Here is a 25,486-nt window from a genome sequence, read left to right as displayed (position 1 = left end):
GCCTTAAATGAGCTGACATTCTGAGGCACTCTAGGTGAACATGAAGTCTCAATGCCACTAAGCTACTGAGCAATAACGGCAGAAAGGGGTGAACCCCTCCAATCTTATATAGACAAGTTCCACAAGGAGCTCCATAAAGTGGCTCATACTCCTGAAAAGTCTGTGGACTCTATCATTGTGGGAGTTCGCCTGCAGACAGACTTATGGAAGGAACTGCAATCTGAGGATGATGTTTCCCTCACTCGCTTCTACAACTTTACTGAAAAATACCTCCGTATCGAAAGTTTATGGCAGCTCTTAGTCGCCATGACCCTGGTCTGCCGGGCAGTGCTCCCAACTGGGGGAGAATAGGAGGGCTGATCGTAGATGGGCTAATGATGATCAGCGAACAGAAAAGAAGCAGCGGTACGAGCCAAGAAATCTTATGCCCCAGTTCCTCGCACAATCGCGACAAGAGTCAATACACTCCTCTGAATGCCTCGGTATCGGTATTCTGGATAAATTAGAGGAGGGTTTTGCTCAGATAGCCTGAGCCCATAAAGGATCTCCTCTCCAGCCAGAAATAATAAAAAGTATAAGTTATCATCGGTAATGGGCACCACTGATGAGTGTCGGGCCCTCAAGAAAGCAATTGAGGACTCATTAAATAGGGCACTTCAAAGAGTATGTTGATGACTCAGTCTTGTTCGGGAGAAAAAACGAGAGGAACAGGGAAGAGGCGTCGTGATCGCAAAGGTCTCTACAGTGCGGGGATCATCTTTGGAGGATAACACTTCGCGAGGAACTCTTGAGGTGCCTAGGAAAGGTATGCTCGGGAAGCGTCATGACCCATAAGTGCATGGGCCCGACGTGTGACCCACCGGTTCGCAGAGAGAGGAAATCACCTTCTTCAAGAAGACGTGGTGTGATTGCATCATCCCCATGAGGATGCTCTCGTCATCACATTGAAATAGGTCGTTACGAAGTCCACGGGATATTGGCAGACAATGAAAGCACCGTGAAATCTTATTTCAGCGAGCCTTGAGAAGATGAAACTAGACGAGGCAGATCTGAAGCCTGCCTTTATCCTCTGTATGGTTTCACTGGCGATCATTTGATTCCAAAGGGGATGATCTCGCCAGGTCACGTTGGGAGAAACCAACGAGCTGACCAAAATGACTAAGTTTTTAGATTAGACCGTCCTTCCGCTTTCAATGGCATCTTGGGACGACATCTACTATGAAACTTCAAGGCAATCACCTCAAATACCATCTGAAGATGAAGTTCCCTACCCGACGGGGATAGGAAAGTAAGTGAATCTCAATGTGCATCTCGCAACTGCTATGTGAGGGGTGAGCATGGCGTGCAAGGGAAAGGGAGCACCAGTTGACATCATTGAGCAGGCAATGGCGATCAGCAGGATCGAGCCATAGCCTGACCAGTTGAGGATGACATGGATCCTCACATCCTGGAATGCCTTCACAGTGGGTCGATCGAGGACCTATCCGAGTATCGATCGATCAAAGCGAGTCGACCCGAGTGTTGAGGATCAGGAGTAATCTCAGCCTCACTTGCCAACGACCTGACAAGCTTCCTCAGGGAAAATGACGTATTTGCATGGACTCATATTACAAATGGAGGCTATATTGCTATAAGGTTATGCCCTTAGTCCTAAAAAATGTGGGTGAATTACCAAGGCTGAGGTTAACCGAATGTTTCCAAGCAGATCAAAAAATAGTGGAAGTCTATGTTGATGACATGCTGGCCAAATCGCATGTCGCTTCAGATCACATAGCACATCTCGCTGAAATGTTTGGTATCTCAGAAGGTACAGAATGAAGCTAAACCCTGAAGGTTTATTTGAAGTATCACGGAAAATTTTGGGGTATATGGTTAACTAGGGGAATAGAAATTAATCCGAAAAGCTTCAAGCTCTCCTTGATATGAGAGCCCAAAACCGAAAACAGGTTCAGAGTCTTAATTGGTGAATAGCGGCTCTTAGTCGCTTCATATCAAGAACAACAGATTGACTGCTTGCCATTTTTCATATACTCAGGGCAACAAGAAGTTGAGTAGATTTCGGACTGTGAAAAGGCTTTCCAGAGCATAAAAGAGCATTCAGAAAGCCACTTCTCTGTCCAAGCCGCTCTCTTAAGAAATTCTTCTCCTGTATCTATCCGTCTCTCAGAGCAGTCAACGCAACTCTGATGGGAGAAAACAGAGCCCAATGACCAGTATATTATGGAGCAGGCGTTTGCTGGACACCGAAATCGGTTTCCAAAAATGGAGCGATTAGCTATGCCCTGCTAGTCGCCTCCAGAAAGTTGCGACCTTATTTCCATGCCACACTATCCATGTAGTGACCAACTATCCGCTAAGCAAGTCCTCCAAAGTTAGGGTTCGGGTAAGTTGCTCAAGTAGACGAGAAACTAAGTCAGTTCAATATGTAGTACAGACCAAAGAAACCATTAAAGGGCAGGCTTTCCGATTTCATTTCGGAGTTTTCCACCAACCGATTCGGAATCCAAGCAAGTCAGCGAAGTCACCTAGGAAACTATTCAGAATTCAACCTGAGCTCTGTCGATGGATCCTCGAACAGGAAAGGTTCGGGCAGGTTTTGTCCTCCTTAGTCCCGAGGGGACTGCATCAGTATTCTTCGGTTTGGGTTCAAAGCTACCAACAACGAGGCAGTATGAAGCACTACTTGCTGGTCTTGTTGCAAAAGAAAGGGTCAACCGTGATCAGTATTCACAACGACTCCATGCTAGTTGTTAATAAGATTTTGGGAGAGTATCAAGCCAAGGAAGAAAGCATGATCAGTTATTTGAAGAAAAGCCAAGGTCGTGCTTGAGTCTTTTAAGCACTTCACGATCACCAGATTCTAGAGGCAATAATTCTGTCGCGGATGCCTTGGCAAGAAAGCCTAGTCGTGACTCGAATGCGCCAAAAAGTATTCCTGTTTGTACATAGAGATCTCAGTATCAGCTCACCTAACAGACCGTGGTCACAACCAAATCATTCTAGATGATCCAATTATTCAGTATCTCCAGATGGGACCTTGCCTAATGACAAGATGAAGCAAGAATCCTGCGAAACCAGAGCTGCTGTTACACACTCATAGGAGATCAGTTGTACAATGAGGGTTTAATGCCCCTTCTCTATGTGTAACGACGAGGAAAGCAGCTATATCATGAGAGAGAATACATGAAGGATCTGTGGTATCACATCGTCCACGATCCCTCACTAACAAAGTTGTCGTAAGGGTACTATGCCCCTGCTTCAAGAAGACACCTTTAACTTTGTAAAAAAGTGTGACAAGTGCCAGCGGTCATGAATGTACAGCGAGCTCTTTCCCCCAGCTGATAACCATGACCACACCCTACCATCTCCATGTGAGGAATTGATCTTATTGGACCCATGCCAGCTGAAAGGAGGAGTAAGTATGCTGTGGTCGCAGGTGGATTATTTCACTAAGTGGGAAGCTGAACCCTTGCGATCACTACCAAGAAGCTCAAGGACTTCGTCTTCAAAATATAGTATGCCGCTATGGAATTCCGATACATCATCTCTAATAATGAGAAAACATTTGATAACGAGAATTAAGCATTTTTGATGAGCTGAGTATCATAAAAAGTTACCTCAGTCGCAAGACCGCAAGCCATGGCCAGAGTTGAAGCTTCAACAAACCATCAGCATACCTGAAAGCTAAGCTTGCACTACCAAGGAAATTGGGTCGATGGCCTCCCAAAAGTCCTATGGCATAAGGACAACTCCGAGAACCTACGTCAGAAACGCCTTTCTCGCTAGCATATTGCTACGAGGCTATGATCCTAATGGAAGTGGGGGCTGGTACTTCGGCGGGACCTTTCAATGAAACTGACAATGAACACTTTTGCGTAAGTCTGGACTTAGTTAAGAACACGCAACAAAGCTCGTTAAGGATAATAGCCTACCAGCGGGTGAAAAGATTCTTGACTCTAAAGTTGGAGAAAGACTTTCAGGTCGGTGACCTAGTTCAAAGAGTCCTCTCTGTACAGGGAACCGAGCGCGGGAGTTTGGGACTGAACTGGGGGGGCCATACCGCATCACTATGGTGATACGACCGGGACTTATCACTCAAAAATCTCAATGGCTCGAAATACGCGAGCTTGGAATGCTGAGCACTTGCCCATTATCAGTAATTCCGATCGCTCTTTTAATTCCCGAAAATTCCTTGAAAACTTTGTAATTAAGATCGTTTTTAAAGCAAATTCATCTGTATAAATGTATGATTTTGTTCTCGCATTGTTTTTATCCCTGTTCGCATATGTAATGTTTGTGAAGTACAAGATTATAATGCTCACAAATAATTTAGAAATATTCATTTTATTCATAAATTTCTAAATACAAGTGAATATGAAGGGCAGTGAAAAGCAAGGTTGTGAGAAAAATAAAGGCAAAGCGATCACTGTCTTCGTCCAGGCCCTGAAGGTGCGACCTCGGTATCTCCAAGTTGGTCGCCAACCACCTGGTTAGCTGCAGGTCTCTAAACTATCCTCCGGTTGATCTCTTCTGGTGAGGTCCTAGATTTCTCCTCATCATCGCTCTCGCCATGGAGGAAGGATCCTCTGGTAATCATTCGGAAGGTCGGTGAGGTCCATGATCGAGTTCGTGGCTAAGGGCATAAATGGACTGAATCGACTAGCAGCAGCTTTCCTCTCAATTTCCAATTTTGCGCTTCATCTCTTCGGTTATATCGCCCCAGGGATAATTCGAGGTCACCTCGAGTGCCCTCCTCTGCTTCTCAGAAGTTTCCCACAACGAGCTCTCTCTTCCTCCGCCCGCAAGGCCGGTGGAGTTCCTCGCAGCTCCAGCTCTTTTCCCCAGCCTCTTTGGTGAGCCTGGCCACTATCTTTGAAGCTGTTTAAGCTTCTTCCTCTTCTCCAGCTCAGCCTTCTGGAAGTCCACCATGTGAAGAGCAGAGTTCCTCTCCAACATGTATGGTTCGTCTGAACGATGTTCAGGCCCGACTCTCTTTCAGCTGCTAAGTTGTGCCTCAGCTGCGTGTTCTCTCTTCAGCTGAAAAATTCCGACAGCTTCCAGTTGGATCTTTTGTTGGGCCAGGTGCATGACGAGCAAAGAGTATAGTGAAATAAGCAAGCATTAGACTGTCACCTTGTAAAGGTAAAGTGTTGGAAAGTCCTCTACGAGGAAAAACCGTCTTACCTAGCTTTGCATTTAAAACGCCCTAATCATCAGGTCCCAAGGTTAGAGGCACGAGCTCTTCAAAGACTTTGGCAAGTTGGCACTCCAAAAGGGTGAACAACACCGGCTGTAGGTGCTCCGAAGTTGACCATAGAGTCCAACATTGGTGCATAGCTTCTGAAGAGAGGCACCTCGCCAACAGGCCCTTTGCCTTCTCTCCTCCAGAAGCCGTGACCTCCCTTTGTCCCCTGGTGGACGGACCAGTGTAACCTCGGTCCGAGTCTCGAGCTTCCCCAGCGAAAAGCTGATAAGGCTGCAACCTCAAGCTGTACCCCCAAGCCTCTAGAGACTCTGATTCCTGGCTACAACACCCTTTTTTCTGGACTTTTGGCCATGGTCTTTACTTGGGTGTAGCCGCATGCTGAGAAGGTTCTATGGTTGTTCGGTGGTGGTGTACCCCCCACCTGTGCTCTTCGTAGGGGTGTCGTTGGGCCTGCCTTGGCTGGTTCCATGGCGCCGACCCAGGGAAAAATGAACCCCCTCTCCTAAGACTTGGCACTTTGGGCGACATATTCGCGCAGAAGTACTATTAGACTATTAGTAAAAGAGTTCGTTACATGCTAAAGAAAAATTTGAAAAGACTGCGAACACTTACGAAGTAAAGGTTCCAAAGTCGCTTCAGAATTGAAAAAGCTGTACTTTCTCAAATTGGCGGTTGTCACGAGCAGTTTCACACCATGACAGTGATCTGGCAGGTTACCGAATGAACTATTCGGTTGAAGTCAGAGAGATCTGTCAACCTGGTTGACTTGTTTCCTGCGAAGAGACAGAAAGATCGTTAGAAAGTAAATCCCAAAAAGAAAAGAAAAATCATTAGTACAAAAAGGGAAGACCTACTCGCTCCCTAAAGTGGCAGATGCCATTGTAATGAAAAAGAAAAACTTGGTTCGTATGCCCGATATTACTGGGGAATTGAATTGCCTCATCATCGTGGATCCTTCGAGAGTAGTAAGAATCTTGTCCTTGCTCTTTTAAATAGTACGAGCAAGTGAGCTCTAGCGCAGTCAGCTGGCCGAGGGTACTCGCGCATGAGTATACATAGCCACGCTATCATATATGTGTTAGGCGTCAGCTGTAAGGTGCGCCCTCGAAGTGATCTAGGATCGACCTAATAAAGGGATTGAAGGGAATTAGTGAATATATATATATATATATATTAAGTTAAATGATAGTGACAATTATATGCAACACATGATGCCGTTGGTATTAAGTAGATGAGGCGGTACTAAATTTAAAACACCCTCAGTTTCTTTCCATTTTTATATATAAATAAATTATGGTGAGGTTGGAAACATGAGCAATTCCAACCCAATCAGAATCTGTTATCTTCAATTTCATTGGGGTTACATCTTAAAGGTGCCAATTCCAGGTTCTTCGTATAAACTCTTCGGAATTAAGCAATTGAAAAACAACACGGTTCAATCCCTTGTAAAGCAAGAACAACGCTGTAAACACGAAATTGAATTGGTTCCATTCCATTCACATGTATAAAGAATATAAAAAATAATAATATATAATATCAATAAAATATTTCTGAATATTCTCAAACAGTTGAAGCATAATAATAATAATAAATTACACATTCTGTATGTGCCCGTCTCTGGACTCTCCACCGCTAATTCAACTTTTTGCCACTCGCTATGACAGCTCAGACATCCAACACCGCACCCAAACTCAGAGCCACCAATATTTTCAATTTTCGAGTTTGCCCCTATGTCAAATACCGAACTTGTCCCTGCTTCAGTGTTCGTAACATTCGAATATTCCCTCCTTGTTCCCTCTTTTACTTCTTCGTCCTCGTAATCTCTTGCCGCCACCCAACCGTCTGATTCCCAGTTTGCCCCTAATGAACTAGCCAATTTACCGATCCTTTCCCTGGCTGAACTTTCGAAATTCTCACAATCCGAATCGTCTTCGTCTTCTTGGAACTTCGAGTTGACCCAATCGAGCACGCAACGCGGAGATGACTCAGTGACCGTGACTGTATTATTTATAGATGGTAAAAACGGATGTTGTAAGAGCTGATCACAGCTCCACCGCTCACTTGGCTCCCTTCTTAAGCACCTCTCAACGAAATCATGACCCAATTCTGATAACTGAATCGAAAAAACCGGCGTTATGCCGGAAAAAAGTAGGGCTGACGTGGAGCCTTGTCAGTAAAGGATGGTCAAAGTTAAGAAGGGTTTTGCACCGTCTAGGTGCGGCCACGTCACGCCTAGCACAAGTGGCATGACTCCTGTCAGTGCAACAGGTGAGTGCTAGGCCAGCAAGCGGCTGGAGATCGCCCACGTGTCAAAGCCCTACTTTAATCAAGGAAATCCCTCGCATAGGTGATCAATGGGATGCAAAGAAAGGATTTGCACAACACCTACCCGCTTGCAGCTTTCATAATCATTACCTTGAACTTTCCCTCTATTAATATTGCTCTTCACCTTTTATTTGATTCAATCCCTTCATATCACATGCGACTTCTAAGTCATTTTAGCATTTTACACGTGCAAGTAGTTGGTGTCAAAATCAAACATTAACAGTTTGGCGCTAGAAGGAGGGCCTGATTTAGTACCTACTCTTCATAAGAAAAATCTCTGACTAATCGGTCTCATAATAGCCAATGGCTAGCTGTTTCGAATCTAAGCAAACCAATCATGGCAATGAAGAAATCCCCCAGATCTAGGAGGACACTTCTCCCGAAATGCCACCAGTCCAGCAGAATATCACAGGGGATATTCCTTCAAGCTCGCGGTTTGACCCAACCGTCATGAGTTACCTGGAGAGGTTTAATAATACTCTTCAAACGGTCTGTTAAAGGCTAGACCGAGTGGATCGGGTCATGCCACTCGAATGTGCCACCGCCAAAAACACCTGTAGGACGCGTGAAATCACTGAAAAGGGCGAAAGCCCATACCACGCGCACTACAGTGCCTCAGAGAAAGGGAAAGCAAGTGGCGCATAGCGAACCCAAAGGCTCCGAGGGACTAGCGAACACCGATCGCGCCCCGGGTAGATTAACCGTAGCATTGCGACTCGGAGATATGTCGAAGCATGAGTCGTCTCGCACCACGACGCACGGGCACTCCCATAAAGGTGCAAGGCGGGGAGATTCCCAATATTACCAAAATGATGACTTCGGTCGTCACCGTGTAAGGGATTCTCATCCTCTATGGGTCAGTTGGTACCACTGCGGAGGTCGGGAAGACTCTCCGAATCATACGATGCAATCACACGGCTCTAGCCAGTGTGTGCCGAGATTGGCCAGAGCTTCCGGCTGAGGTGAGGAACAGTTTGATTTACGGTCTTTCCTTAACCGCAACTGTGAGGGTTGAACCGACGTTGTGGAAAGTGATCCCCAGGTAGCTTTGCTGCCTCAGATTGAGGAACTACAGCGAGTTTTGGATCAGCTTAAGGCTCAATAGAATGAGCAAGGGTAGGTCGTAGAGGCGTCTCCCTTTTCTTCGGCAGTGTTAGCTTCTCCTCTTCCATCGAGATTCAGAATACTCGACATGCGAGCATTCGATGGGAATTCCGATCCGCAAGATCATTCATACGAGTTCAACAACCTCATGGAACTCCACCAAGTCTCTGACTTGGCAAAATGTCGTTGCTTGGCTGTAACCCTTACTGCCCATGTCAAGCGTTGGTTCAGGTCACTTCCAGCAGGATCGGTCGGTCATGGCCTTAAATGAGCTCGACATTTCTGAGGCGCTTCTAGGCGAACAGGAAGTTATCAATGCCGCTAAGCTATCTGAGCAATATACGGCAGGAGAGAAGTGAACCCCTCAAATCTTATATAGACAAGTTCCACAGGGAGCTCCACAAAAGTGGCTCATACTCCTAAAGAGTCTGTTCGGACTCTCATCGTTACGGGAGTTCGCCCGTAGAAAGACTTATGGAAGGAACTACAATCTGAGGATGATGTTTCCCTCACTAGCTTATATAACCTTACTGAAAAGTACCTCTAGATCGAAAGTTCTGTGGCAGCTCTTAGTCGCCATGACCCTGGTCCGTCGGGCAGTGCTCCCAACCGGGGGGAGAATAGAAGGGCTGATCGCAGATGGGCTAATGATGATCAGTGAATAGAAAAGAAGCAGCGGTACGAGCCCAAGAAATCTTATGCCCCAATTCCTCGTCATGATCACGAAAAGAGTCAATACACTCCTCTGAATGCCTCAGTATCGGTTATTCTGGATAAATCAGAGGAGGCCATTTTGCTCGGAAAGCCCGAGCCCATGAAGGATCCCATCTCAGCCAGAAATAATAAAAAATATTGTCATTATCATTGGGATAATGGGCACCACACTGATGCGTGTCAGGCCCTTAAGCAAGCAATTGAGGACCTCATTAAACATGGGCACTTCAAAGAGTATGTTGATGACTCAGCTCCTGTTCAGGAGAAAAATCAAGAGAAACCAGGGAAGAGGCATCGTGGTCGCAAAGGTCTCTACAGTGTGGGGATCATCTTTGGAGGACTATACCTCGCGGGGAAATCTCGAGATGCCTAGGAAATGTATGCTCGGGAAGCCCGTCATGACCCCATAAGTGTTATGAGCACGACGCCGCGACCCGCCAAGGTTCGCAGAGAGGAGGAAATCACCTTCTTCGTAAAGACGCAGTGCAATTGCATCATCCCCATGAGGATGCTCTCGTCATCACTCCTGAAATAGGTCGGTGCGAAGTCCACAAGATACTGGTGGACAATAGAAGCGCCGTGAATATCTTATTTCAGCGAGCTTTCGAGAAGATGAAACTGGACGAGGCAGATCTAAAGCATGCCTCTATCCCTTTGTACAGTTTCACTGGCGATCATTTGATTCCCAAGGGGATGATCTCGCTTCAGGTCACATTGGGAGAAACCAACGAGCTTACCAAAATGACTAAGTTTTTAGTAGTAGACTGTCCTTGGCATCTTGGGACGACCTCTACTACGAAACTTCAAGACAGTCACCTCAATATACTATCTGCACCTTTTTATTGTGGGACCATGGGCTATCCCTCAACTACCCCGCCCTTGGGCCGTCGGGCAAGGGGCTTTCCCATGCGGCCCACTCATAGGAATATCCCCACCCCTGCAAGTGGGTTTCTTTCGCCTTCCCCACCTCTCGAACATAAGACCTGCAGGCTAAGTACTTATGACAAGAGAGGTACTTAGCCTACAAGTCTTGTGTTCAAGAGGTAGGGAAGGTGAAAGAAACTCACTTGTAGGGGTGGGGATATTCCTTTTATTGTGGGACCATGGGCTATCCCTCAACTACCCCACCCTTGGGCCGTCGGGCAAGGGGCTTTCCCATGCGGCCCACTCATAGGAATATCCCCACCGCTGCAAGTGGGTTTCTTTCGCCTTCCCTACCTCTCGAACACAAGACCTGCAGGCTAAGTAATTATGACAAGAGAGGTGAGTACCATCCCGACGGGGATAGGAAAAGTAAGTGGATCTCAACGCGCATCTCGCAACTGCTATGTAAGGGCAATTCAGATGGCGTGCAAGGGAAAGGGAGCACCAGTTGGCATCCCTAAGCAGGCAATGACGATCAGCAGAATCGAGCCACAGCCTGGCCCGATTGAGGATGACATGGATCCTTACATCCAGGAATGCCCTCACAGTAGGCCGGACAAGGACCTATCCGAGGTATCGGTCGATCAAAGTGAGCCGACCCGAGTGTTGAGGATCGGGAGTAATCTCAGCCCTCAGCTCGCCAGCGACCTGACAAGCTTCCTCAGGGTAAATGTTGACGTATTCGCATGGACTCATGTTGACATGGTTGGGATCAGCCCAAATGTTATATGTCATGCCTTGAATATTGATAGTGCAGTCAGGCCGATACGCCAAAAGAAGAAAGCAATGGACCCCGAGCGGTATGCCGCCTTAAAAGTCGAGGTAGACAACCTGCTCTTGAACAGGTCCATCTGGGAGGCAATTTACCCGAGTTGGGTTGCCAACCCAGTCTTATTAAAGAAGCCTACCCGTAAATGGTGGACCTACATTGACTTCACCGACCTCAACAAGGCTTGTCCGAATGACAACTTTCCCTTGCCAAGAATCAATCAGCTCGTCGATACCACCTCCGGACACGAGCTGTTGAGTTTTATGGATGCCTAATTGGGATACAATTAGATTCTGATGTACGCACCGAACGAAGAGCATACCTCATTTGTAACAGATTAGGGGCTATATTGCTATAAGGTTTTGCCCTTCAACCTAAAAAACGTTGAGGCGACTTACCAGCGGCTGGTTAACCGAATGTTCTTTAAGCAAATCGAAAAATCAGTGGAAGTCTATGTTGATGACATGCTGGTCAAATCGCATGTCGCTTCAGATCACATAGAACATCTCGCTGAGATGTTCGGTATACTTCGAGGGTACAGAATGAAGCTCAATCCCCTGAAGTGTTTGTTCGAAGTATCCTTGGGAAAATTCTTGGGGTATATGATTAACCAGAGGGGAATAGAAATTAACCCCGAAAAGATTCAAGCTCTCCTTGATATGAGGAGCCTAACCAACCGAAAACAGGTTCAGAGTCTTAATGGGCGAATAGCGGCTCTTAGTCACTTCATATCAAGCGCAACAGATCACTGCTTGCCATTTTTCAATATACTCAAGGCCAACAAGAAGTTCGAGTGGATTTTGGACTGAACAGGCTTTCTAAAGCATCAGAAAGTTGGAAAGCCACCTCTCATGTCCAAGCCGCTCCCTCAAGAAATTCTTCTCCTGTATCTATCCGTCTCTCAGCATGCGGTCAGTGCAGCTCTGATTTGGGAAGAAAACAGAGTCCAATGGCCGGTATATTATGCGAGCAAGCATTTGCTGGACGCCGAAATATGGTATCCAGAAATAGAGCGATTAGCTTATGCCCTTCTGGTCACCTCAGAAAGTTGCGACCTTATTTCCATGCCCACACTATCCATCTATTGACCAACTACCCGCCCAAGCAAGTCTTCCAAAAGCTAGAGGCTTCGGGTAAGTTGCTCAAGTGGGCAATGGAACTAAGTCAGTTCGACCTGCAGTACAGACCGAAAGCAACCATTAAAGGGCAGGCTGTTGCCGATTTCATTTCGGAGTTTTCACACCAACCGATTTAGGAATCCGAGCAACAGTCCAGCGAAGTCACCCATGAAACTATTCAGAATCTGTCGACCTGGAGCCTCTATATCAATGGATACTCGAGCAGGAAAATGGTCAGGGCAGGTCTTCTCCTCCTTAGTCCCGAGGGGACTTGTATCCACAATATTCTTCGATTTGGGTTCAAAGCTACCAACAACGAGGCCGAGTATGAAGCACTACTCGCTGGTCTGCGGTTGGCAAAAGAAATAGGGTCAGCCGCGATAAGTATTCACAGCGACTCCATACTGGTTGTTAATCATATTTGGGAGAGTATCAAGCCAAGGAAAAAAACATGATCAGTTATCTGAAGAAAGCTAAGGTCGCACTTGAGTCTTTTAAGCACTTCATGATCACGCAGATTCCTAGAGACAGTAATTCTGTCACGGATACCTTGGCAAGAATAGCCTCGTCGCTAGACTCGGATGCGCCAAAAAGTTTTCCTATTCGGTACGTAGAGATCCTGAGTATCAGCTCGCTCAAACAGACTGTGGTTACAACCAAATCAGTTTCCTAGATGACCCCAATTATTCAGTATCTCCAAGATGGGACCTTGCCCAATGAAAAGAGTGAAGCAAGAATCCTGCAAACCAGAGCTTCTTGTTACACACTCATAGGAGATCAGTTGTACAAGCGAGGGTTTAATGCCCCTCTCCTTTGATGTGTAACCGACGAGGAAGTAGACTATATCATGAGAGAGATACATGAAGGGATCTGCAGTAATCACACCACCGCGCGATCCCTCGCTAACAAAGTTGTTCGTCAAGGGTACTACTAGCCCCTGCTTCAAGAAGACACCTTTAACTTTGTAAAAAAATGTGACAAGTGCCAGCGGTTTACGAACGTACTGCGAGCTCCTTCCCACTAGCTGATAATTATGACCAGTGTCTAACCATTCTCCATGTGGGGAATTGATCTTATTGGACCCATGCCAACTAGAAAAGGAAAGGTCAAGTATGTTGTGGTCGCGGTGGATTATTTCACCAAATGGGTTGAAACTGAACCCTTGGCTGCGATCACTACCAAGAAGCTCAAAGACTTCATCTTCAAAAATATTGTATATCTCTACGGAATTCCTCATACACTCATCTCTGATAATGCGAAGTAGTTTAACAACGAGGAATTTAAGTAGTTTTGTGATGAGTTGGGGATCCACTAAAAGTTCACCTCAGTCGCAAGACTGCAAGCCAATGGCCAGGTTGAAGTTTTCAACAAAACCATCACGCATACTCTGAAAGCTAAGCTTATCACTGCCAAGGGAAATTGGGTCAACGGCCTCCCAAAAGTCCTATAGCCATACAGGACAACTCCGAGAACCTCTACTTCAGAAACGTTTTTCTTGCTAGCATATGGTTGCAAGGCTATGATCCCAATGGAAGTGGGGGCTGGTTCACTTTGGAGGGACCTGTTTAATGAAACAGACAATGAAACACTTTTGCGTGCAAGTCTGGACTTAGTTGAAGAACACTGCAGCAAAGCTTGGTTAAGGATAGCAGCCTACAAACAGCGTGCGAAAAGATTATTCGACTCTAAAGTCAGGAGAAGAGACTTTCAGGTCGGCGATCTGGTTCTAAAAGAAGTCACTCTCGGTACAAGGGAACCAAGCACGAGAGTATTGGAATCGAATTGGGAGGGTCCATACCGCATCGTTAAGGTGATACGACTAGGGACTTATCACCTCAAAAGACTCAATGGTTCTGAAGTATCGCGAGCTTGGAATGCTGAGCACCCCTATTATCAGTAATTCCAAACTCACTCTTTTAAATTCCCCGCAAAAATTCCCTTGAAAGCTTTGTAATTAAGATCGCTTTTAAAGTCAAATTGATCTTGTATAAATGTATGATTTTGTTCCTCGCATTGTTTTTATCTTCTTGTTCGTATATGTAATGTTTGTGAAGTACAAAAGATTATAAATGCTCACAAATAATTTAGAAAATGTTCATTTTATTCATAAATTTCTAAATACAAGAGAATATGCAAGGGCAATCAAAAGCAAGGTTGTTAGAAAAATAAAGGTAGAAGCGATCACTGGTCTTCGTCCCTAGGCCTTAAAGGTACGACCTCGGTATCTCCAGGTTGGTCGCCGACCACTTGATCAGCTGTCGGGTCCTCCGGGACGTACTCCTCCGGTTGATCCTCTTCCAGGTGAGGCCCTAGACCGTTCTCCTCATCATCGGCTCTCGCCATAGAGGCAAGGATCCTCTGGTAATCCTCCGGAAGGTCGGTGAGGTCCATGGTTAGGTTCTTTGGCCGAAGGGCATAAATGGACTGAATCGACCAGTCAACAGCTTTCCTCTCAATTTCCAATTCTTGTCGCTTCATCTCTTCGATTAATGAAGCGACTCGCCCTTGGGATAATTCGAGGTCTGCCTCGAGTGCCCTCCTTTGCTTCTCAGAAGTTTCCCACAACCGAGCTCTCTCTTCCTCTGCCCGCAAGGCCCGCTTGGAGTTCGCTCGCAACTCCAGCTCTTTCTCCCTAGCCTCTTTGGTGAGCTTGGCCACTATCTTTTGAAGCTGTTTAAGCTCCTCTCCCCTCTTCTCTAGCTCGGCCTTCTTGAAGTTCACCGTGTGAAGAGTATAGTTCCTCTCCGACATGTACTGGTTCGTCTGAACGATGTTCAGGCCTAGCTCTTCTTTTGCAGCTACTAAGTTGTGCCTCAGCTGCGTGTTCTCTTCCTTCAACTCGAAGAGTCCCCCGACAGCTTCCAGTTGGATCTTTTGTTGGGCCAGGTGCATGGCGAGCAAAGACTGCATAGTGAAATAAGCAAGCATTAGACTGTCACCTTGAAAAGAGTAAAGTATTGGAAAGTCCTCGACAAGGACCAACCGTCTTACCTGGCTTTGCATTTGAACCGCCCTAATCATCAGGTCCGCAAGATTGGAGGCCACGAGCTCTTCAAAGACTTTGGAAAGTTGGCACTCCAAAAGGGTGAACACCACCGGCTGCAGGTGCTCCGAAAGTTGACCCATAGAGTCCAACATTAGTGTGTCAGCTCTTGAAGTAGAGGTCACCTTGCTAGCCAGCCCTTTGCCTTCTCTCCTCCTAGAAGTCGCGGCCTCCCTTTGTCCCTTGCACAAACGGACCAGTGTAACCTCGGTCACGCACCTCGAGCTCCCTCCCGAGTGAAGAGCTTAATAAGGTTGCAACCTCCCAGGCTGTACCCCCAAGCCTTTTAGCTCAGACTCTGATTCATCAGGCTGTAGCACCCTTTTTTTCTTGGACTTTTGGCCTATGGTCTTCTGCTTTGGGCATGCGGTCGTAGGCTGAGAAGGTTATACCTATCGTTTGGTGGGTGGTTGCGCCCCCACCCGCGCTCCTTCGATAGGGGTGTCGCTAAGGCCTTTCTCGGTTGGTTCCCTGGCACCTACCCAGGGGAAAACGAACCCCCTCTCTCTCAACGACCTTGGCACTTTGGGCGGCATATTCGCTGCATGCAGGTACTGTTAGTAAAAGAGTTCGCTACATGCAAAAGCAAAAATTTGAAAAGGCTACGGACACTTACGAAGTAAGGGTTCCAAAGTCACTTTAGAATTCAAGAAGTCGTACTTCCTCAAATTGGCGGTTGTCACAAGCAGTTTCACGTCGCCACAGTGATCTGGCAGGTTACTTAATGAAACTATTTGGTTGAAGTCAGAGAGATCTGTCAACCTGGTCGACTTGTTTCCTGCAAAGAGAAAACAAAGATCGTTAGAAAGTAAATCCCAAAAAGAAAAGAAAAAATTCACAAAGTACGAAAAGGGAAGACCTACTCGGCTCCCTAAAGCGGCAGATGTCATCGTAATGGAAAAAGAAAAACTTAGTCTCGTATGCCCCGACATTACTGGGGTAATTGAATATGCCTCCCTCGATCGTGGATCGCTTCAAGAGGTAGTAAGAATCTTTGTCCTTGCTCTTTTTTAAATAGTATGAGCAAGCGAGCTCCAACGCAGTTAGTTGGCCGAGGCCGTACTCGATGCACGTGATATACATAGTCACGACTATCATATATGCGTTAGGCGTCAGCTGTAAAGGTGCGACCCCGAAGTGATCGAGGATCGGCCTAATAAAGGGATGGAAGGGAATTAGTGCTTCGCTTTTGAATATAGCTTCAGAGATCGCAACCATTCCCTCTGGCGGATTCTGAGCTATATGCAACCTGTACCGGTAGATGTCTACACTAAGTGCGTATTGGTCTACTGCCTTCTGTATTTCCTCTCGGCTAGCCACTGATAGAATCTCTTGCGCAGGACCCACTAGGGTGCCTTGCGTTTTCAAGCTCGTCCCCTCATTTGTTCTAGTCTCTGTAGGGTCCATCTCTTCTACGGTCTAAAAAAAGGGGACACATACAGATTACTTAGTATTCGTACAGAATTTTGTACGATGATGTAAAAGAACAAAACCCTAATGTATCTTCCAAAAATCCTAAAATACCCTTGGAGACCACCCCCAATGGTTCATACCCTGAAAACCTATTCCTTACAAAATTCTAGCCATAAACACCCACCATTATCGCCTGGTTAAGTTGTCCACGAAACAAAAAAAGGAAAGCAATGAAAGGATCTTCCTTACCTTTTTGGCTGTGGGGGTCGAACTTCTTACTGTTAACAAAAAGTGCGCACCAACTTGAAGGATTGAAAATATGATCTCGTGAGAGCTTTTGGCTTTTTCTGAAAGTATGAGTGTTTATGAAATTGCTTAAGGCGAGCCTGGGGTATTATAGTGGAGGAAATGGCGATTGATTTTCCCGAAGCTAATTGACGTTTGGGCAGAATGCATCTCTCGCCATTGATCGCCACCAAGTGTCATCAATCGGTGAGAAGGAGTAACTGCCACGCTTCGAGAAATTCAATCATCGCGTCTCTCCGTTGAAATAATCGAGCGACGGCTCGATTCTCTCCTCCGCATTAAATGTGCTCCCATCCGCATTTAATGCTGTGATAAGGAATGTCGTTTCAGCATGTCTTGCATTTAATGCGCATGGCTGGCACTTTTTGTGCACAAGACACGTTTGTTAGAATAAAGGATACTTCATTAATGGATTAGCTGTCAAGCACAACGGATAACATCTGAAGAGGTCATTGGAAAAGAACATTCTTCGTCGCATGTTGGTTGCAAAGCGATGTGATTCCTTGCCTCCAGCAAAAATATGCCAAGTGTAATCAGGTCGTGGACCTCGGTTAAGATAAGAGGTGCATTGATACAGCACTAAGTAAGGTGTAATTCAGGTCGTCAACTTCGCGGAAGAAGACCATCTCAGGTCGCTCGTAGAAAAATGTTCTGCGACCTCTTTATAGCCAGGTCGGCTCCACCAGGCGTCATTTGGATATATCAAATCATGGCATAATTATGAAGTTCTCAAGGTTCGATTTTTAAACATTAAAAACTAGGGGATTTCTGTTATGTCGGAAAAAGCAGGGCTAATGTGGAGCCTCGTCAGTAAGGATGGTCAGAGTTCAGAAGGGTTATGCACCGTCTGCCCGTCTAGGTGCCGCCACGTCGTGCCTAGCGCAAGTGGCATGGCTCCTGTCAGTGCAGCAGGTGAGTTTCAGGCCAGCAAGCGGCTAGAGATCACCCACGTGTCAAAGCCCTGCTTTAATCGAGGAAATCCCTCAAGCAGGTGATCAATGGGACACAAAGAAAGGATTAGCACGGCACCTACCCACTTGCAGCTTTCATAATCATTACCTTGAACTTTCCCTCTATAAATAGAGGACTTCCTTCTCATTTAAGGGGGTTAGCTGATTTTACACTGAAATAGCTCTCTCTCTCTCTCTAAATTGTAACTCAACTTGCTAAATATGACCTGATCACTCTCTCTTATTAATACAATAACAGTGGACGTAGGATTTGCTTTAGAGCATCCAAACTATAAGACCACCAGAGTTGTCAATCTCCTTCGAAGAGCCAAATTCGGTGAGTTTACATGAACTTGAAATCGAACCAACGAGAATGTTCTTTCCTTTAACATTACAGTGAACGATGTCCCGAGAATGCAATTTCCTCGATCCTTCCCGTTTTAATATGTTATAAATTGGACGTGTTGAAGATAAGCGTATAATAAAATTCAATCTAATAGGAAACAAACACGTGCGTGTGAAGATGAAGCTGGATGTGCCCTGGAATTTCCAGACAGCTTAGCTCCAGTTTGGTAGGTGTGTGAGCAAGGCAGAGAGTCAAGTCAATATTATAACTTTATATAATAAATTAATCAAGTAAGTAGTTCAGTCATTAGTGGGTAGCTTCAATGCATGTTGCAGATAAGCCAAACTGAACTATCACCAAGATTAAATAGTTCAGTTAAAGCACAAGACAAAGTAGAAGCGATTAGTTGGCAAATTCTAGTTGAAGATTTTCATGTCCGAAGAAGGATCCTCCTCTCAATTAGATTCAATGTTAAATAGCCTGCTTCACGCCTTTCTCTCATAAACATGGACCAACATTACATTACACCAATAATGAATAATCTTTCAGGGAATCTCTTGATGTTCGTAAAATTAGTTTTGAATTTGTGTTTGTTGGCAGACGATACGAAGCTCACCAAATTTTGCCCTTTTTCTTTCACTAATGACAAATTTTTTATCAAACTATTATTAATTATTGTCAAGTCTTGTATGTTACATATTGTGTTAGTATGTCCTCATTTTATTTTATTTTTATAAAAATTCAAATATATTCGACAATAACGATGAAATTAATAAAAGTCTAGAGGTACAACCATATTGGTAATCAAATAAACATATCGTAGTTATAAGGTCAATATTATACTTACAACCCGATCTCACAAACTTTCTTTTACAACCCTAACGTAGTAACTAATCAACTCACAATAGGTCTTGTTTGTCTAATAATTGGTCTCACCTGTTTGATTGTGAGCTATCACGTTAAAGATTGTGAGAGAAAATTTTGAAGATTGGGTTGTGAACCAATCTTTATCGTAGTTATATACATTAATTTGTTTAGTGATCGTAGATGTTAGTTGGGGTGGAATTTAGAAGATATTTTGGCAAAATTGCGTTGTTGTTGTCCCTTAATATATAGTGAAAGATTGTTTGAAGCAAGTTGGAAAGAGGCACTATCTTTGATGACCCAAAAGGCTGAACGTATATAATTGCCTCATTCTAGTCAAATACAAAGACAGTTTGAGAAAAAACAGATAACAAACTTTTTTGTGATTTACTTATTTATTTATTCTCCTTTTTCAATTTAAAAAAGACGATGATTCATAGTATTGAATTATGATAAATGGTTTAAGGTGTTTAATANGGAAAAAAATAAAAATAAATCAAGAAGATTTGGCTATTAAGAATTCATCTTCTTGTAAAAGGAAAAGAATGACAAATAAATAGGTAACAAGAATAAGATAATCCGGAAATGAATCTCTCTTAAAGGAAAAAATAAAAATAAATCAAGAAGATTTGGCAATTAGGAATTCAATCTTCTTGTAAAATGAAAAGAATAATTAAGAAAATAAAGACTTGAAGAAGGAGAAAAAACAGACTCTATTTCTTTATTGAATAAAGAAGATAAATAAATAGGTAATAAAGGTGAGACAATTCCAGAAAGGAATCTCTCTTAAAGGAAAAAAATAAAAATAAATCAAAAAGATTTGGCTATTAGGAATTCATCTTCTTGTAAAATGAAATGAATAATTAAGAAAATAAAGACTTGAAGAAGGAGAAAAAATAGACTCTATTTCTTCTTGTGTTATTTTATTGAATAAAGAAGACAAATAAATAGGTAACAAGAATAAGACAATTCTGGAAATTAATATCTCTTAAAGGAAAAAATAAAAATAAATCAAGAAGATTTGACAATTAGGAATTCAATCTTCTTGTAAAAGGAAAAAAATAATTAAGAAAATAAAAAACTCTTAAAAAAAAAGATACACTAGCTAATACATAATAAGGAAACAAAACAATTAAATAAACACAGTTAACAGCTTGACTTTCAACAGTATGTTTGCGTAGTCTTGATGGATCAACTATAGGACAAAACGATTATATATGAACAACGACTAAACACAAAACACAAAACACAAAGAACAAAAGAAATGTTTGAAAGTAGTTTTACTGTTTATAATGCAAAACCTAATCCACTGTTACTATTAGTAATTCATGGAACCATAATATGCAAGAATTACAACATAAGAGGTACGTTGAATGTCAGTGTTAGATCATGTTGTATGTGTAGAAAATAAAGACTTGAGAGGAGAAAAACAGACTATATTTCTTCTTGTGTTATTTATTACAGCTCCACCGCTCACTTGGCTCCCTTCTTAAGCACTTCTCAACGAAATCACGACCCAATTCCGATATCTGAACCGGAAAAACCGGCAACTCCTTAGAGAACCCGATTCGAGTCAGAGTATCGGCACCGAAATCCTCCCACGCTGGCCTTCCAGTTACCATCTCGATAATTGTGCAGCCCAGAGACCAGACATCACTCTCCGGTCCCTGGTACTCTCCTCGAACCACCTCCGGCGCCATCCACAGTGGACTTCCACGTGGCAAAACGAGACCACCAGAGTTGTCAATCTCCTTGGAAGAGCCGAAATCGGCGAGTTTACACGAACTTGAAATCGGACCAACGAGAATGTTCTTTCCTTTAACATCACAGTGAACGATGTTCCGAGAATGCAAGTACCTCAACGCGGAGACTATACAGTAGGCGTGTGACCGTAAAATCTTCTCGTCCACGTAGGTCGCCACGTCAGCAGCAGCAACTGTGCCACAGGGTAAGTACTCCAAGTGGAGGTTTCTGAACGACGTCGTTGGAGACTCGTATGATACGTCGTCACCGAGATACTTGACAACGTAAGGGGAAGAAAGTGAACGAAGAATTCTGATTTCGTTCTCTAAACTGTCGATTTGAGTCGGATGACAGGCGTTCCGATCAACTGACTTCACCGCAAAAACGTGGCCGTTTAATCTGTCGACGGCTATATTCACAGTACCAAACGAACCTCTGCCTACGCACTTGCCTCTAACCCAAGAAACCATTTTGATTTTGCTGCCTCTCTAAGTTCTAAAAGTTTGTTAAGAGAAACTGAGAAAGTATGTGTTGTTGTTCACTTTTTCAGGGCCCAAAACGGTATATGCTATATATATACGTGTATGAAGTTGAAGAAACGGAATATTTAGTTCTGGTTGTCTAGTTGGAGGGTGTGACGTGGACTTTTTTATTATATAAATGGATAATTCAGGGGAACAGAAGAAAGAAAACTGTTCGGTGCAACAGTGAAAATATATTTCTGAGGCTAAAACTGGTTTGTCAGGTGTTGACGTAGAAGAGATAGTGGGGAAAGGATACTGGGTTTTATCCTTATCCAAGGCCATGTGGGACTAATCTAAGCCGTTGATCAAGTTAGATCAGAGTTTTTAAACGTGCAAAGTTGGTCCTTGTCTGTGATAGGTTGGTTGGTAATTTAACATGTGGTTATTTTTGTTCGTGGTGGGCAGAATTTGTTGGGATGGTAAGTAGTGTAGGTTACGAATTAGTCGTAATCAGGTTAATTACATGCAACATGTGCTTTAATTAAATGACCTTAAAATCTTAAAAGTAACCCATCGGAAGACCGGTATTTCTGAGCATAAAAAAGTGGGGCCCGCGAGAGTGATGATATGGGAGAAATTTGTAGGTCCACGTATTGGCATTATGCTTGGGTGTGTCGGGACTGGGTTTGCAGTAAGAGTTTAATGGAGAAGTTTGTTGACGTGCACGACCAGCCTCCAATAAATAAAATAATATAACATATAATAGTTTTTAATTTATCCATTCGTATATCTTTTGACAGATGATGCCCTTGTGTGTACTCATCATAATACTAGAGCCAATTTGAGTTCATACTTCCAACTTAGCCATTCACATATTTAATGAGACGCTCAGGTCAAGATTAGTTACAATATAAATTAGGATTCATGGCCATCACTATCTCCCACTGGCCACCCAAATTTTAACTGAATTAGGCTTCCATTCATTAAGGATGAGATTGATCAGATTTTTTTCCTAGTAGACGAGATTGAGCCACGTGTCATGTGGTAACATGTTGACACTTGTCACATTTAGGATGATTTTATAAGTGAGAGTATTTATGTTGGATAAGTTAGAACTAGTTCCTACGCAAGAGAAAGGGAAAAGAGAGTTGGAGTTGTCCACAATTATGTTTTTACACCATTTGGCAGACAAAGATCAAGTGCTGATTCATCTTTTTTTCTAAAAGCGGTTGTCTTGTCGTGTGTTTTTAGAACTTAAAGTTAGAGAGATAATGAAGAGACTAAGGTTAAGTAGCGGGGGTTATGGATGATTGTCGAAGAAATTAAATCGGACGGCAGACAATTCTAACGTGCATGAACGACATCGTTCCGTTTTTGGCGGTGGACATGCAATACAAACCTTTTTTAGGTGAATGCTTTAATTAAAGGTTCATGTGGGATTGGGGGATTTGCCCAAATTCATTCGGCCAGTTGTTAATAAAGAAAGAATCCATCCATGTTTTAAGTCATGTTGTGTTTTGAATTCATTCATTCATTCATTCAACCTAACAAAATCTTTATTCGGCACCTTCTATTGTGTCACAAATCTCCCTCGCGTCAGATAAATGACACAACATAAAACATGTATTCTATAATTTTTAAAGTGTTTCTGGGGTTATGTTTTGTTAGTGGGGTCATGTTGCTCCCTTTCGGTCCATCCTTAATAAACTAATTATTTATAAAATTAGGTGTGTGTATAGTATAATGTAATCTATTAGTAATTCATGGAACCATAATATGCAAGAAATTACAACAATAAGAGGTACGTTGAATGTCAGTGTTAGAATCATGTTGTATGTGTAGAAAATAAAGACTTGAAGAAGGAGAAAAAACAGACTATATTTCTTCTTGTGTTATTTTATTGAATAAAGAAGACAAATAAATAGGTAACAATGGTGAGACAATTCCAAAAAGGGATTTCTCTTAAAGGAAAAAAATAAAAATAAATCAAGAAGATTTGGCTATTAAGAATTCATCTTCTTGTAAAAGGAAAAGAATGACAAATAAATAGGTAACAAGAATAAGATAATCCGGAAATGAATCTCTCTTAAAGGAAAAAATAAAAATAAATCAAGAAGATTTGGCAATTAGGAATTCAATCTTCTTGTAAAATGAAAAGAATAATTAAGAAAATAAAGACTTGAAGAAGGAGAAAAAACAGACTCTATTTCTTTATTGAATAAAGAAGATAAATAAATAGGTAATAAAGGTGAGACAATTCCAGAAAGGAATCTCTCTTAAAGGAAAAAAATAAAAATAAATCAAAAAGATTTGGCTATTAGGAATTCATCTTCTTGTAAAATGAAATGAATAATTAAGAAAATAAAGACTTGAAGAAGGAGAAAAAATAGACTCTATTTCTTCTTGTGTTATTTTATTGAATAAAGAAGACAAATAAATAGGTAACAAGAATAAGACAATTCTGGAAATTAATATCTCTTAAAGGAAAAAATAAAAATAAATCAAGAAGATTTGACAATTAGGAATTCAATCTTCTTGTAAAAGGAAAAAAATAATTAAGAAAATAAAAAACTCTTAAAAAAAAAGATACACTAGCTAATACATAATAAGGAAACAAAACAATTAAATAAACACAGTTAACAGCTTGACTTTCAACAGTATGTTTGCGTAGTCTTGATGGATCAACTATAGGACAAAACGATTATATATGAACAACGACTAAACACAAAACACAAAACACAAAGAACAAAAGAAATGTTTGAAAGTAGTTATACTGTTTATAATGCAAAACCTAATCCACTGTTATGTATTAAGCCTATGCGTATTTATGATCTCAGTTACAAATAGTTATCTCAAATTCTCTCATTCTTAGCTTAGCCGTTCTTCTATGTGTATACCTTGTCTTCCCTTCAAAACTCTTAGAATAGGAAAACAACTTGATCTTCGGCTTTGATTCTGGAGTTTGTATCGCATGATATCTCCTTGCCAAAGTTGAAATTATTCTTTCTTAATTGGGAATTATCGTTTCCGGATTTTACCGCATAACAAACTCATAAGCAAAAAAGTATTGGTTGATTTGTTGTTAGTATATATGAGGAAAAATGAATGGTAATGGATGAATGAGTGAAAAGAACGTTCATATTTTGTTGACCTACAGTAACGTTTATATTCTAAAATATATGATTCTAAGAAGCTTTGACCCTTTAGTTAAATTAAGGGTTAAAGAAAACTATTCTTAAATTGACTCAAAGAAGTTTTCAATAAGGCCACTGGGGTCACCAAGAGTTGGCTAATCCTACTGGTTACAGAGGTATTGCTAATTGATACAAAGAACGGGTAAGTCAGAGTCAACCCAAGTTGGCTCTTCTGGAAAAGCCGCAATACAATTGACAACGTGTGATGTGGGAAGAAGCAAAGGCTACCTGGGCTGATTCATTTGCCTTTTCTGGGTCAATGGGGTCTTATACACAGCTGATCATGTCGCTATGTCGCCTGTTGCTATCTCGTATTTTATGTGGTGAACAGACAATTAAGCTCAACTTCAAGATTTGATTCTGCAAATGGTGGTGGGACTGGGGGCGTCATTCACATTACAATACGCCCCTCTTGTTCACATCAAAATTTTCTTGTCTACAGATAAGGATTTGGTTTTTGGTCAATGCTCTCCTCAGTTTTGGAATTTTCTGGGTTTGGTGGAAGATTTCAACACGCAGCAGCAAAAGAGAGTAGATTAACATTAATTAAATATATGCTTCTGGGGTCTAGCTATAAGACGCCATCACCAAACGAGTTGTGCTGTTCCTACTTATTCTACTAGGAACACTTATTCTGTGGTCTTAAGTCTTTAAAATTTTATTCATAAAGATAATATATATAATTGGTGATCCAAATTATTGGTGTTACAGACATTATTGGCTTATTGACAGAAGTGTTGAAAGGATTAAACTTATTTGCATTAAGCCAGATAGAGGTCAACATTTTGCCAAGGAAATCAAGGCCTAAAGGGGAAAAATAGCTCAAAAACTGTCCAAAATTCTATCATAAAAGCTGTTCCCACTAAATTCTTTCTTCTTGTAAGATGAGTATTCATAATCTGTTTATTTATGCTTTAATTGATTGATATTTAAGAATTTATACTATAAAATCAATTGAGAAGCAGCAGTTTGAATCATTCCATCTGGCTTAGTATAGAACTTG

The 25,486-nt window shown here is 42.6% G+C and overlaps 1 protein-coding gene across 1 annotated transcript in view; it reads right to left on the bottom strand.

Moving 5' to 3' along the window:
* Positions 1-21,472, bottom strand: part of LOC116130270 (mitogen-activated protein kinase kinase kinase 18) — a 33,180-nt gene extending 11,708 nt beyond the window's left edge. Inside the window, exon 1 of the mRNA XM_031416025.1 lies at positions 20,540-21,472. Within this exon, the coding sequence (XP_031271885.1) occupies positions 20,540-21,295 (756 nt within the window). The 5' untranslated portion in view covers positions 21,296-21,472. The remainder of the gene's footprint in view (positions 1-20,539) is intronic.
* Between the last annotated feature and the right edge of the window lie 4,014 nt (positions 21,473-25,486).

This window comes from Pistacia vera, unplaced genomic scaffold, assembly GCF_008641045.1.
Source record: "Pistacia vera cultivar Batoury unplaced genomic scaffold, PisVer_v2 Contig218, whole genome shotgun sequence".
NCBI classification, from domain to species: Eukaryota; Viridiplantae; Streptophyta; class Magnoliopsida; order Sapindales; family Anacardiaceae; genus Pistacia; species Pistacia vera.
The sequence above is the reverse complement of the archived record's forward strand: the minus strand, read 5'-3'. Positions and strand labels throughout refer to the sequence as shown.